Genomic DNA, 15823 nt, shown 5'->3' with positions numbered 1-15823 from the left:
GTGAATTAATGGCTCCTGGTTTGCCACTCCAAACCCTATGGCAACTCACATACACATTCCTCTCTTTTCTCTTGATGCCAAAGGTTCGGGTTTAATTCACTTCAGTTCCACTCAAGCATTGAAAAGGTTCTCATGGAGTCTGGGGTGTGCCCAGTGAAAAGATGGGGACTTTTTAATTGTCCACAGACCTCTCTATACCTGCTTTGCAAAAATTACAATGGAGTAACTATTTTTAAAGCTTATTTTTCAATTCATAAAAAAAAGATTTATTTTCAGTCAAATGGATGATGTCTCCCTGCTGTCCCTTAATCCTCAACGTTTGCCTGAATTTTTTTTTTTTTTTAATTCTTCCCCATACCCACTTCTTGATACTTTGGTTCTCTTTCCTGCTCAGGTCCCTTCACTTGTACTTTGGAGTTTTTCTCATGTAAATTTGTACAATGGAAAATATTGTTCAGTTTGGATAGAAAGCATGGAGAATTAAATAAAAAGCTGAAATTCAGAATGAAGAAATTTATTTCTGTGTAAAGTTATTTAAAAACTCTGTATTATATAAAAGGCAAAAAAGTTCTATGTACTTGATGTGAATATGCGAATACTGCTATAATAAAGATTGACTGCATGGAGAAGTCTTTATCAAGATTATTTTTCTAGCACTATCACATTCAGTAACAGTAGTCAGGGTTTTGACATTTCTTCCAGGCAGTAGAGGGACTGAGAAATGTATGTTTTGTTTCATACATTATGTCAGTTACTGCATGGTGGGTAGAAATTTCTCATATGAGAAATTTTGTGTGTGTGAGGAAGATTAGCCCTGAGCTAACATGTTGCCAATCCTCCTCTTTTTGCTAACATCCGTGCCCATCTTCCTCTACCTTATATGTGGGACACTGCCACAGCGTGGCTTGACAAGCAGTGTGTAGGTCTGCACCTGGGATCTGAACTGGCAAACCCCAGGCCACCAACACGGACCACGTGAATTTAACCACTAACCCACTGGGCCAGCACCCATATGAGAAATATTTTTAAAGTAAGTTGTCAGGATGAATGCCTGGTACATTGTACTGGCTACCGTTGTAGTGCTGACAGTCTTTTGTCTGGCGTTGGTGATGATCCTCAAGTATTTTGTGACGCTGTGATGTGACTGCTCCCCTCCAATGGCTCAGTTGAAGTGTTTGCTGTAATAGAGTCATGTAAGGAGGAGTCTGTCTGGAGAAGTTCCCTTTAAAATTTTATCTTTCAAACTTTTTGGACACAACTTCCAATAATACATATTCTGTAGGAACACAGAATGTACAACAAACATATTTGAAACTATGCACTCATGTTTTATACTTCATTTTTGAAAAATGCTGGCTACCCCAATGAGTCACTTTGTGTATTTGACTTCATGACCTGAAGTTTGAAAGACAACAAGAATATCTTCAAATTATGTCAAATTACTGTGCAAAGTTCCCAGAAGAGAAATAAACGATTTTAAAACTTCACTTGGAAACCCTATGTCTGAGAATATGAAGAAACAGAAAAGTCTTCAAGATGGCACATAGATGAGGAATCTGGTTTCTGGTCTTCCTGCCCCTCCAACTAATCATAAAATGCTGTCAAGATTTCAGTATTTTCTCTGAACTGCAGTTTTCTCATCTGAAAAACGTGTAATTCTATAGTATGTTATAGAAACTCATTTTCTACTTAACCTTCATACATGATTACAGCAGAGTAATTGTGGCCTTATTTTTTAAGAATGTTATTCTATGAGGTTTTTCTTAAAATTTAGCCCAGAATTATGAATGCTTTAATTATTGTGATAAAATTCTATAAATAACCCTACTATACTAGCTTTTCTGAAATTTTATCAGGGGCTGTGTCCATTGGACCTACCCACCTGGGTTATGTAGTTCTCCTAGACTCATAAAACGTTAGAGCAAGAAGTTCTTCAAGAGCCTCTGGTCCAAGTCCCCTCATAATCAATCAGTTACTGAATATGAAGCCCCAAGGATGACTTGCCTAGGCTAACGTAGCCAGGACTCAAAGTCAGGACTTTTGTTTCCAAGATCAGTACTATGCATTTTATATATATATAAAATTTTGTTTTGGTCATGATGGCTATAATGAAATGTGGATAGAAATGGGTGTTGATTCTATAACAGTGAGTTTGTAGCTAGAAATGGATGTTGTGCCAGGCATACTCCACTTATCCTTGTCTTCACCAATCGGGCAAGCCACTCCTCGTGTACATGACAAAAGGCAAAGGCCCAGCTGCTAAGGCAGGTCAACACCAGCTCAGGCAGCTTCTGTTTTCTACACTGCACACTGTTGTCCCATTGATGCTCCTGAGGAGATGGTAGCAGCAGGCGATCAGGTTGACCTCTTCTACAGAACAGTTCTAGGGGCAAGTGGAACCAAGATGACTTCTGTACTTTCCTGTGACATGCAGACCACAGGTGTTCCTTAGACAGTACCTCCCATCTCTTAACTTCATCAGATGATCGTGTTATTTACACTCAAGGTGCCATAAGAAACTTAGTAAAATTACAAATTTGTATGTTAAAATTGGACACTTGATCTCTGTTGCCATCATTCTTTCGCCACTTACTTTTCCATTTATAAAGATACATCTCTCCATCTACAAGGCCACACCCTAAAACTTACTTTTAGCTATTCATCAGGGAGAAAGAGACATCCTAAATGTCTCTTTGTTTTAGGCAGAGGGGAGGGGTGGATACTGCCTCTGCTGGAATATCTGTTTACAGCTTAGTCTATTCTCCATATGGAGGCTTTTCTATAAAAATCAAACTGGGATTCAAGGGTCACTATAAATTTAGCTTAGACCCAATGGTTTAGAAGTAACAGTTGCTTCCATTTAGAGTATTTCCTTTACGCCAGATGTAGTTCTGAGGGCTTTCCATGCTAACCCATTTAATAGATTTAATCCATTGTACAAATGAGGAAATGGAAGCACAAATCAAATAAGTAATCTGCCCAAACTCACAGCAAGTAAATGGTAGAGCTGTAGTCAGCTCCAGCAAGTCTGACTCCAGAGCCTGAGTTGTTGAAGCACTGTGCCAGGTTTTCAAACTGCAGGTTGAGATCCATTAGTGGGTAGTAAAATCAGTCTCAATCAACCATGATTTTTTATGTAGAATAGAATAAGAGAGAAAATAGTGTGCATCACAGGTAAGGACTGTTTGATAAAACTTTTGGATTATATATATGTACACACGCATATTGACATTCTAGGCCACAATGTAAAATTATTTCTTAGTAGGTCATGATCAAAAAGGTTTACACCATACTGTACCGACTCGCAGATAATCTGACTTGACCTAGAGCCAGCCAGACAAGATCTGACCTCAGCTCTCAACAGCTGTATGAGCTTGGGCAAATTACCTAACCTGTATATAGCTCAACTTCCTCATCTATAAAATGGAAAGAACATGAGGATTTAATAAATTCACACGTCAAGTGTTTACCCCAGTGCGTGGCCCACAGTGAAGTCTTAAGTTTTCACTATTATTGAACTACACATAGCCATCAATCAAATGTACTTAACGTCTCTCTGGCACCCTCCCCCACGTAAGTACTTCTCCACAAGCCACGTGGAAGGGTGGAAGCCCATTCCTTTGAGAGCTCAGGGACAACTGCATCAGCTCAAACTGGTTTCACAGCCCAAGTATGGAAAAGAGGATCCAGTGTGTGGAGGCCACATTGGCTGAGCTTAGAAGACTGCTGTTTTTAAAGTTATCATCTGTTCATTCAAGTCAGGCAACTCTGCTTGATTTCTAAGGAAAAAGAGGTAAAGGGAATGTCCTGTTTGAGTTCACTGTTATAGATAGTATTCCTTCCTTAAAAACTGGTGGACAGAACAACAAAAATGAGACCTAAGAAGTACAAAGAGATCTGCTGGTCCTTTCAAGTACAGACCTTAAGTATTTATCAGCTGACACGGCTCACTCGCATGCAGGTGAGTGAACACACCACCACGGGCAGTGCCTCAGCAGCCCCTGCGGCAGGCTCGGGACCGCTGGAGCTGGCCACGGGCGCCGTGAAACTGCCCCACCTGCTTCAGCTTTTGCTGCCATTCTGTCCACTCTGACAACTGAGGAGAACCAAAGGGAGTGGAAACCTAAGGACTGGTAACCGGCATGGGATAACCCCCTGCTTAGAGGGGGTTGCCCTCTAAGCCCCTGCTGCCAGGGGCTTCTCAGTGCATTGAATAGAAAATCTGAACCTGCAACCATGACCTACTAACCTCATAGTCCCACTCTCTCCTCACCTGCCACAACCCCACTGGACTTCATGTTCCTTAAACAAGGTGACCGTGGTCCCACCCTAGACATTGGTTCTCACTGTTCCTTGTCCCTGGAGCACTCTTCCCTCAGACCCTCACACAACTGGTTCCTCCTCCTGTTTCAGGTTTCAGCTCAAATGCCTTCCCCGCCCACTCACAAGATCAGCACCCACCCATCTCCAGCACATCACCCCATGTTATTTCCTTTATAGCACTTAAATAAACCTCACGTAGTTCTTTACTTGTCTGTCTTCCTTCCTAACATCCAAGTTCTCTGTGAAGAGAATCTTATGTCTTGTTTAGCACTGTATTCTCAACACTTAGGTGGTCAAAAGCCTATATTAAAATATGAATAGTTATGCTTCTGGGCAAGTCATTAAGCCACTCTGTAATGCAGATTTTTATCTGTGGATAGAGGAAAATTTTGTTCTACCTACTCTCAGAATTGTGATGCTACAAAAGTTGGAAAGTACTTTGAAAGAAATTTTAGAAAAAGTGGAACATCCTATTTCACCCTTATCTCCCATTCCTCTAGCCCTAGGAATTTCTAGTTAGAAGTGTGCTCTACGAGAGTTCCATGAATGGAACACAATGCCCAGCCCAGAGATACGTAAACACAGTAAATGGACTGCACTGACCTCTAACCTCTGTACACTCAGGGCAAGAATACACCAGCAGTAGAGAAATGGCAAGAGTTTTCACATTAACTGTCAATGTATGTACAACTAAGACTTGAGCTGAGAAGGCAGACAGTATGACGCTGTAGTTAAGTGTGGGGTCAGACTTAATGTCACCACTTAACAGTGTGTGACCCTAAGCCAGTTACTTCATCTCCTTGAGCCTCGATGCCCTCACTGATAAATGGAGCTAATGCCTATCTGTGCAATGGAGTACCCAAGAGAATCCACTGAAAGGGCCTGTAAGCAATTATCACAGCAGCTGGGAGCACAGGAAATAATCCATAAAGGGTGGCTGTCATTATTAGAAACATCCATAACTCAGTTCCTCGTTCTTGACCAAAACACTTTAATTTACAACTTTAGTGTACAATATGAAGTCCGTAATTTCTTGAAATTCTCACCTGGCTCCTGCAAAGAAACAAAAGTGGAAAGCTTTAAGTACTTTTATTTTCAGTAATTCAAATCCATAACTCACGTTCGTTCAATTATTCAGGCATTCACTGAGCACCAATCATGTAAATAGCCTTGTGATAGAGGAGAGAAGCAAAATTACCTTGCTCTCTCAAAGGGTTTACAGTCCAGTCATTAAAACAAAATGTTAATGATTGTGGGAATATTGGGAGATCTGTAAGAAGACAGGAAGAGGTTAGTGCTAGCAGACACGTTAACGTAGGGGGAGCAGGAGCCCTGTAAGGACTGGGACCTCTGACTGTCCATAGCAAAGCCAGAGACACAAAAGCTGTCAAACGGCTTCACTGCCTGCCCTTTGGTGACAGTTTTTCCCTATTCCCTCTTTCCTACATACTTAAAAACTACTTTAATTTTCATGTCAATAAGCTACTTCTAATTAAAATTATAATGGCAATATTAATAGTATGATTTAATGACAACACTTAACTATCATTTAATGCTTCCTATCCTTTAAAACAATTTCCAAGGCATTCTGAATCATGGCAATTATTAAATTACAATGATTAATTTAAGAACACGTTAAATGAGAACGTCTTAACCCCTGTGGGGTTTGTGCGGAAAGAGACTCCTCCTAGTACCTTCCTTTTGAAAGAAGAAAAACTCTGACTTCCTAATCTGGAAAATAAAAGGGCCATAACCCTTTACTGTTTAAAGAGTTAATTTCCATGCAATTCCATTTCATAACATTCCCTGATGCTGGAACTTTCCATTTAAACGCTGAGGGTAGAGCACTATATTTTTACAACTACAAACATACACTATAAGCTCCACACCTGTCTAGTCCACCCCTGTGATCCCTATGCAGAGTTTGGTCTTTGATCAACAGATGGATAAATGGGACCCTAAATTATAACATAACTTAGGAGAAAAGAATTTTTTTAAATATATAATGAAAAGGAAAATGAGACCAAAAGGGGAGGAGGAAGGAGAAAGACAGCAAATGTGAAAATACTCAAGGCAGAAATTAGACACATCGGATATAGTTAATTGTTCTTCATGCTGTTAGAAAATGCACCGTTTCTTGGAGACCATCATAGGTGCAAAGTCAAAACATGTTTGAGAAAGGTAAACATAACTTTAAAAAATTAGGAATTGGGGCAAACCCACTTGTAAAGATTCTACACTTTCAGTCTTCATCATCAGGAAGGATGCCTAATTCTTCATCCGTCCACTGGGAAGGATCTGGATATGGAAAGTGACCCTGGTGACAACCATTAAAAAGAAGTCAAGAATCTATACTCCATACAACTAATTAAATTTAAAAAGAAATCTTGGAAGGAAAAACAGGTGATAAGGCTGTCACATACACAGCCCTTGATATACCAGAGGAACCAATTCTACTACGTTAACTATTTGACAGTCCAGCTGTTCTTCAACCTGTCCAATACAGACTGTGGCCTGAATTTGAAAAGCCTGCCCGTTTTGGAGCTACCAGCCTGAGCCAGTGTTTGAGTATGTAGTTTGTGATGGAGGGGAGGGGGAATGGAGGCAACAGATTTCAAAGATACCCCACATCTCAGCAATGTCTTGAAGGCCTGGCAAACATAACGAATGTCTCAAACTGTCCTGTCATTCCTGCTGGGAGATTTGGGAGCCTCAGGTGGACACGCTCCTCTTCAATCCTGATCTAGGGCGTATCTGGCTACATCATGGCCTCACGCCAAACAGCTGCACATACTCCTGACAGCTGACCTACAATAAGATGTACTGCCATTCAGAGACACTAAGCAGCTCCTTACTGGGTGACAAGGGCACAAAGAAGTTCCAAGAGAAAATGGGATATTAATCAACCTGATGCTTCTAAAATTCGTTCAGTGTTTAAGATGTTTTTTCCTATCCTAAAAACAAAGCCAAATTTACTAAAATTCAAAGTATTCTGGATCAACAAGCTTAGATTTCAATGGCTTAACGGTCTAACTGCCTAGAGAACAGGGTCTGTGCAAATGTGATAAACACTCAGTTGAGGCTAATGACGTGTTAGAAAGTCACCAGTAACTAACTTCCCTCCTCAAGACAAATTAGCCCACGTCTACCCCACCCCACCCTGGTAGCTTTGGGCCTCTGGACAGACTAGATGACAGTCATCATTTAAAGGAATTTAAGTGTGAAATTTAACCCACCAATGAATCCCTAGTTTAGAAGTTAAAAGTATTAGTTTCTAATCTCTCTTCCAAATATGGCATCCTAACAGAAACCATAAGACATGGACCACCTACATGGACATCCTTGAGCAGAAAAGGTCAGATACTATGTTTCATTAAATAACAGGACTCCTGCATACACACAGAAGACAACATGATGAAGGGATGTATCCAGATAGAAAACCGGTCTACAAACAAAAAAAAACAAGCTAAGCTATTAATATATCTTCCCTCCCCCAACCCAAAACAAGGAAAAAAATCACTCTCCTGCACTTACCAGCACAGCCTCTGAGTCATGCCAAAAGCGCCAGAGAATCCAGAACCACATGATCCCACTGAAGAACTCCCCCTGGATCACTTGGGATCTGGTCAGCTGGGGGAACTGCCTGTACCGGGGCGGGATGTGCACGCCGCCGCCAGCACTAGAGACAAAACAGAGATGTGAGCAGCTTGCTACGTCTTCAATGTATGAAGTCCTCCAAAACTCTGAGTGACATCCAGAAACTAAACCTAACATTTCTCATCTCCTCCACGAAATACAGAATAAGAGAGCTCCACAATACCTCAAAATAACTCAGTTTTCAGAAGCTTGCTTTAAACTTGTGTGGCAGCAAAAACTGACCTGAATTGACAAGAGGCTAATTATGATTTGCACTCAGTGAATATTCATGTATTTTGCACCAGAAATATGAACGTGTTGATAATGGGGTACTGGCCCCAAGGGCTCTGGTTAGGGATTGTGAACCTGTAGTAGCAGCACACTAGCTTACCCAGAAAAACAAATCAGCAAATTAATTTTGTTCTGTTTAGCCATCTATTTCAAAGGCAAATTATGTCCTCCGCACTATTACAATCTTTATTAACAGACCACCATATGGAAAAGAGGACTCAGCAAATCCTTTTTAATAAGCTAATAGCTTGGAACAAAGCAAACACTAAGTTTGAACGAGTTTTTCTGGTTTTTGTTTTCTCATTTAGACACTGTTGACAAGTTGTGGCATACAATCCGTAAGGGCTAGGCTCATTTTATTCAGTTGGATTATAATTATTATGGGTTAAATCTAATTTAAATAATACAATTTGTACTTAATGGGGCTATTTTCAAGTCCTATTCAGCAGCTATACATCTGCTACTACACAGAAATGGATACAGAAATCTAAAGAGAATTCCTACATAAAATATGTTCACAAATTTCAGTCCAGTTAAGAATCAGCTTATAAAACAATGTTCTCTTTTCTGCAGCATGGGAATGAATACTTGTGCCAAAACTGCACTACAATTTCTTCAAAATGTGCTGTAGATTTGTGAACATTAATTATTTCTATGGTTCTTGATACATATTACCTAGTACCCTTTTTATTATCCTCTCCCACTCTAAAAGATGATTATTATTTATTAAGTGTTTACCATGTACCAGGCACCACATTAAGCATTTTATATGCATTATCATTTAATTTTCATAACCTTATGAGATAGATCCCATGGTTTTTAATGTTTACAAATGAGGACACTGGGGTATTGTTTGATGGCAAAGCCCAAGCTCTTAAATATCACCCGCCAACAACCATTAATAATTTTCTCATTTTATGAATCAAAGACACAACTCAATTCGAATTCCCATCAGCATGACAAAACCAATGTTACCACACTGAAGTGATAAAATTCCATTTTTATGTAAATATTTATCTAATATATAACACTTTTATTTGGAAGGCTCTATATAAAAGATTAATAGTAATTAGCTATGGATAGTAAAAGAGGTGGTTTTTATTCTTTTTGCATACATATGTGTGTATATATACATATATGTGTATGTATCTTTTTATTTTTACAGTGACCACATATTACTTAAAAGGCTCCATCAAGCATCACCGCTTTACAACCTGAAGAATAAATCACACTGTTTCTGTAATGCTATCATATGCCAATTCTATTTAACATTGTTTATTGAGGATCTATCTGTGCATACAGATATTGCATTATATAAACAAAGCATGAGGGGGTAGTCAATATATTGCAACAGGCTTCCTCTTTGATAGGTTTTAGATATAATCTAGTTATAAGGGCCCATCAGTTAAACTCATTAAAATAAGATTTGAGAATTATAGTTCAAGCCCACTCCCAGGAACTCTCCACATTTTATTATTGCTCGAGTGACATGTGGTTTTAACTATCACTTGAAATAAGTGAGTCATTGACTGAAGGTGGAAATATTTTTGAAAAAAGATTTGAAAGACTGAAATTACAGAAAACGAATGGATGACATAGAATTGCCATGATTAAGGAATATAAAGATTCCACAAATGCCTAATCGACTATGTTATGTTCCAAGCCTGGTCATTAACTGCACTATGGCAAACTAGATACACGGAACAACCCTTCAGATTGAAACTATGATGCTAGATGAAATTAAAAACATATATATTCGGGCCGGCCCGGTGGCTTAGCGGTTAAGTGCGCGCGCTCCGCTACTGGCGGCCCGGGTTCAGATCCCGGGCGTACACCGACGCACCGCTTCTCCGGCCATGCTGAGGCCGCGTCCCACATACAGCAACTAGAAGGATGTGCAACTAAGACATGCAACTATATACTGCGGGGCTTTGGGGAAGAAAAGAAAAGGAGGAGGATTGGCAATGGATGTTAGCCCAGAGCCGGTCTTCCTCAGCAAAAAAGGGAGGATTAGCACGGATGTTAGCTCAGGGCTGATCTCCCTCACAAAAAAAAAAACAAAAAACAAACAAAAAAAACACATATATATTCTAAATACGTCACTGACCAGGCACAAAAGAAAGGAATCTACAAGGGCAAAATCCAAGTAAAAACAAGGCCTGAAAACTAGGCAAGCACCAAAGCTGGCCCTGAGGGTCTCTGCCATGCCCAGAGTCCTTGAACCTCCACCTGGACAGATACATGGGGTGTAGGGGACAGGAGAAGCAGCCTGGGGCCCACCCAAAATGAGAAGTCTAATTACTAGACCCCTGAATAAAGTTGCAGACCCATAATATAAGGGTGAATGAGAAATAAACCTGCCAGGAAGAAGGGAACAGGAATTTGTTAGCAGAAGCTGGGAATCAGGTGGTTTGCACCCAAATTCACACCACCTGGGCTGGACCTGTGTGGTCCAAAACACTCCCAAGCCAAGGATTTAACTTAAAGTGATCTTGGATTGGTAGCACCCTCAAGAAGCAAGACATCAAAGAATTCCAACAGATAAAAGTTCCAGGGAAAATGAGAAGCTCACAGGCAAAAATTACAAGGAAATAAGAGACTATGAGTGAGAATCAGCCAAAAAAACCCAGCAATATGAAATCCACAAGACTTAAAAAGTAGAAAACTACAATTTATAATATAGAAAACAAAATAAGTTATTTTTAAATAAATAAAAGTATGAAATTAAGAGCAAAGAACAAGAAACTATAAAGAACTATCAAGTTTGAAAAAAAGCAAACAGAACTTTTAGAAAAAAAAATAATCATTTGAAATATAAAGGACTAAAGCCTGGGTTAGACACTAGAACTAAGAAATATGAAAAGCAGGTTAGGAAGATGAGAAAACCCGACATATGCCTAATTCTCATCCCATAAAGAGAAAACAGAATGGGGAAGAAACAATAGCTAAAGAAATGATGGCTGTTTCAACCCAGGATTTTTAAGTGTTAAGTTTAAAAGCCTCCAATGGCTTCCCTTCATCATTCTTAGAATAAAATCCCTCCTCCGACAAGGTCCCCCCTAATCTGGCCCCCACCCGTCTCTCTGACCTCACCTCTACCACTCTGCCCTTTGCTCATGGCACTCCAGCCTCACAGGTTTGCTTGCCCATCATCAGCACGCAGAGCCTCTACACTTGGCTCTCTCCTCCATCTGAAAGGCTCCTCTGGCATCTTTGGAAGGCTGACTTCTCGTCACTCAGGTCCTAGTTCAAATCAGACTCAAGCTTGCATTCCCACATCATCCTAGGTACCCTAACCCATCCACCCCCACCCCTAGGCTTTACTTCCTTCATGCTGCTTAAAGTCCCTTAACATGTTTTCCACTTGTTTGTGTCCTCTCCCCAGAATGTAAGCTCCATTATCTTTCTTGTATTTTGCTCTATTCCCAGCACACAGAAAGGATCCTGGCATGGAGACGATGCTCCATAAATACTTATAATTATCACACACACCATCAAATAAGGGTGTGTTACAGAAGTACCAAGACTTCAGTGAAAAGGAGCACCTCCCAGTCTCCTCATGTGGGGTCAAGGGCTATTGCTGGTGGCGCTCTATCACTGTCTTTGCTCAGGTCACACAGGCCTTTTCCTTCTTCCCACCCTACACCTGTCCCAGCTCCATAAGCTTGACTGACATATGACTTTAGGCAAGTCACTCCTTTAATCTTCCTGGGTCTCAGTTCCCTAATAAAAACAACAGTTAAATAATACTTGTATGTTTCTTACCAGGCATGGGCAACTGTCTTAAAACACTTCAGAGAATTATAATTCATTTAGTTCCCTGGAAATCGACATTATTATTCTCATTAAATGGATGAGAAAACTGAAGCATTAAGAGATCAAGAAACTTTTCCAAGGTCATACAACTAATGTGGGGCAGAGGCGGGATTTGAATACAGGCAGTCTGGGGCCAGAACCCTGCTTTTAACCACTATCCTGCACTGCCTCTTGGTAAAGGGTAGATAATGGTCTAAGGGGCCAGAAACATCACCTGGAAAAATCCGATGTACTATTTTCAGTCCTGCTCTTACTGAATCTCTCTCACTACCGACTCGTTTTTGGCAGGTGTGCCCTCCCCTTCGCTTCCCAGCACTGTGCTCTCCAGTTGGCTTCTTGGGCTACCTCAGGAGTGATTCTTCTTTTACTCCCTCTCTTAAATTCTGGTATTGCAAAAGTGAACCCGGGCCAGCCCCCGCGGCTTAGCAGTTAAGTGCGCACGCGCTCCGCTGCTGGCGGGCCCGCCCCGGGTTCCGGTCCCAGGCGCGCACCAACGCACCACTTCGGCCATGCTGAGGCCGCTTCCCACATACAGCAGCTAGAAGGATGTGCAGCTATGACATACAACTATCTACTGGGGCTTTGAGGGGAAAAATAAATAAATAAAATCTTTAAAAAAAAAAGTAAACCCTAATGTAAACGACGGACTTGGGGTGATAATAGTGTCTCACTGTAAGCTCATCAATTGTAACCAATCTACCACTCTGGTGGAAGATGTTGATAATGGAGAAGGCTATACATGTGGGGGGGCTGGGAGATATGGGAATTCTCTGTACCTCCGCTCAATTTTGGTGTGAACCTAAAACTGCTCTTAAAGTCTCTTTTTTAAAAAAGAAAAATTCCGATACTGCCCAAGCACCCACTTTTGGCTCTCTTCTCTGCCCACCCGCCGGCGCTCTCTCTGGGGGGTCGCCTCCACTCCTATGCCTCAGAGAACTAATTCTGCATCCTGCAGCCACAGTGATATTTCAGAATTAAAATCTGGCCACGAGACATCTCTGAGTAAAACCTCTCCACGACCGCTATCGCCTCTGCTCTAAATTCTTCAGCCAGGACCCTCTACCATTCCCTCCCAATACCCCAAGGTCTCCAGCCACACTTCTGCCACTCCCTGCCTCGCACTTGAGCTTCAAAACCCACACGTTGCTTCCTCTCCCGGGAACGCCCTCCCCTCCCCAACTCCTGCTCTCGCTTCCGGATTAGCTCCAGCTCGTCTCCACATTCAACCGGACATTTCCCGAGGGCAGCTGCCGGCAGGGATGGCCGGCACACACTGTTTAATATCCGCCAAGCGACCAGTCTCCCCTGCCCCCACAATCCCCCTCTTCCCCCCGGCCCGGTATGGCGGAACCGTAGGGAGGCACCGCCCCACGCGCGGTCGGACTACAAGTCCCAGCATGCCTCGGGGCAGAGGTCGCTGCAGGGACCCGGATCCGCCCCAGGTGACCGGCGTCAAGGTGACGGTGCCCCGGAGACTGGCACTTCCCGTTAGACGTACGCGAAGCCCCCAACCCCAGCTGACACTCACTTACGGACTCCACCGCCTCCAGCCACCCGCATGCGGCGGCCTCTGAACAGGCGGCCTCCAACGCGAACGAAAGGCGCCAGCTGCGTCAAAGCCGACATGCCAGCGATCCTCCAGACAGCGTTCCCCAGGCCGCACCCCCGCCTTTACGTCACTTCCCCTGGCGCCCCCCCGTGGCATGAGCGGCATCGCCCCTCCCATCTCCCCGAGGGTCACGTATGGGAAGGAGGGAAGCAGCTGTTCCCGCCTCAAATGAGCATCTCAGTCTCCTCCCTGGGGCGGGCCGCCAGGGCCGCTGTCAGAGAGTGCCGTCCGCACGCAGGGACCCGGCGAGTCCTGGCTTAGATGGTGGCAGGCGCCTTCTGAATGGTGCAGGCGGGCTTGGGCGTTGCTAAGAGCTGGTCCTGCCGAGCTCGGCTGGGCGGAGCCACGCGCTTCGCCCCGGGATGGGCGTGCCTCCTGGAGGGTGATGGGGACGCCCCAGGGGCCGGGCCTCCGCGCTCCGCTTTAGGAGCCCGTGTCTGTTACGTGTGCTAAGAAACTCACACTGAGTCTGAACTCTCCTCCCTGCCTGAGCTGATCTAGACGGTGTTTTCCCACCTGGACCCGCCTCTCTGCCTCCTCCTCCTGAGTTAACTGCCTTCTCGACGCTCTTAGGCTGCCAAATCCATTCTGAACCAGTGGTCCGTCCCAAGGCTAGTCCTTGGTACTCTTCTCTCCTGCAAGAGGCTCATCACGGTATCTTTAGTCTTCATTGTTTTATTGTTGTTCTGCAAACTTGAACTTGATTACCAACTGGCAGCCAGTGGTTCCCAAATATTAGTACACGGACTGGTGGTATCAGAATCACCTATGGAGGCCGACCCCAGATACTCTAAGTCTGGAGTAGGGCCAAGGAATCTGCATTTTAGCACAGCCTCTAGTTTATTCAATGCTCCTAATTCCTTGATCTTGAGCCAGCCCTGGATTCTCGGCTTTTGTCTCCTAATATTGCCTTCTATTAAATCCTAGATGGACTCCAAGTTTCTCTAAACCCTCCTCCAAATTCTTAGGATCTCCACTTGCAGGTTATAGTTTTCCTAAGAAACTCCAGGTTGATTAAATTATAAACCTTGGAGATTTCAGTTTGAAATGGGTCACTTGTTAAGCACTGAAGACTTCACGTTCCGAGTCACAAGTGTGAAAAATAGGATAATTACGGAGACAAATGTAGACCTGAATTTAAGGATTTGAGTGTATTGAATGTAACTGATACCCTTACTTCTGTGCCAAGATATGGGCTTCCACGTGCCCTGGAACGGGACCCCTCTCTCCCTGGTGAGAGGCCCACATAAGGTTGTGATTGCCCAACTACCCCATGCCCTTCTGAACAGCCTCTTGATTGACCCTCTGGCCCTGTAGGACTCTCTCCCCCTGTTTGCCTGCCCTCCTGACTTCTAAGTGTATAAATTAGAGGAAAGAATCTACTATTTTCTGGGTGAAAGTTGACTTTCCAGTTGATATGCAACAGAGTGGCTTTTTCTAGGCTACCATTCACCACTTACCCTTTCTAGTGACATGTACCTACCACTCAGATAGGAAGTTCATGAATTGGGAGGACAGGGCTTTCCGTCCTTCCTTGGGAGCTCCCTGCCCAATCTACACAGCTGCCTTGCTCCTTGCTCCTGTGATTCCAAGCATTTTTGTGTGCAAGCTGAGTTCAGACTTCAGCTCTGCTCTGTGAATTCGCACAAGTCACTTTACTTCTCTGAGCGTCAATGCCCCTCATCTGAAGTGAGTCATTTAAGATAGGACCTGGCCCACAGCATGTACTCAGGAAATTTTTATTCCTTTGTTAAACCTTCCTTTCCTAGTAGCAAAAGCTATTTAGGTGAACTAAAATTCGTTCATCCTAATCTTTCTTGCTGAATTACAAAACAAAAAGGTTTAACGTCAATGCTTGTTTGTATTTAAAGCTATAATCATCTTTGATCATTTGTGGGGTCCTTAGCTTTATTGTTTTGCATCACAAATTCTGATTTTTTACTATAAAAAGTTTATGGTCCCAATCAGTAGACTCTTTTAACTATGTGATGAGGACGCGTGTTTCTTTTGCCAACTGGCTCCGACTACTCCAAGGGCAGAGACCCCTCACTGCCTTTACAGGTTGCAGGATGGCCCTCTCTTTGGTTTTCTGATGAGCACCCTGTTTGATGGCTGCAGTTGAGAAAGTGAGGGAAAGGATGCCAAGCC

At 42.9% G+C, this 15823-nt stretch overlaps 1 protein-coding gene across 1 annotated transcript; it reads right to left on the bottom strand.

Annotated features, from left to right (window-relative positions):
* Positions 1–5294: 5294 nt before the first annotated feature.
* Positions 5295–13738, bottom strand: NDUFB2 (NADH:ubiquinone oxidoreductase subunit B2). The gene is made up of 4 exons (XM_058531472.1): positions 13595–13738; positions 7858–8002; positions 6547–6640; positions 5295–5376 (listed from the first exon to the last, which is right to left on the bottom strand). The coding sequence occupies exons 1-3, from the start codon at positions 13690–13692 to the stop codon at positions 6566–6568; spliced, it is 318 nt and encodes a 105-aa protein (XP_058387455.1). The 5' UTR covers positions 13693–13738; the 3' UTR covers positions 5295–5376; positions 6547–6565.
* Positions 13739–15823: the final 2085 nt, after the last annotated feature.

This window comes from Diceros bicornis, chromosome 3 (genome assembly GCF_020826845.1).
Source record: "Diceros bicornis minor isolate mBicDic1 chromosome 3, mDicBic1.mat.cur, whole genome shotgun sequence".
Taxonomy (NCBI): Eukaryota; Metazoa; Chordata; class Mammalia; order Perissodactyla; family Rhinocerotidae; genus Diceros; species Diceros bicornis.
Note: the sequence above shows the minus strand (reverse complement) of the source record. Positions and strands in the feature narration are given on the sequence as shown.

Excerpts from the sequence above, each read along its gene's own strand:
- NDUFB2 (XM_058531472.1), bottom strand. The coding sequence starts at position 13,692 with ATGTCGGCTTTGACGCAGCTGGCGCCTTTCGTTCGCGTTGGAGGCCGC. Across the intron at positions 8,003-13,594 it reads GGAGGCGGTGGAGTCCGTAA|TGCTGGCGGCGGCGTGCACA; the intron begins GTGAGTGTCAGC and ends TTTTGTCTCTAG. Across the intron at positions 6,641-7,857 it reads ATGACTCAGAGGCTGTGCTG|GGTCACTTTCCATATCCAGA; the intron begins GTAAGTGCAGGA and ends GGTTGTCACCAG.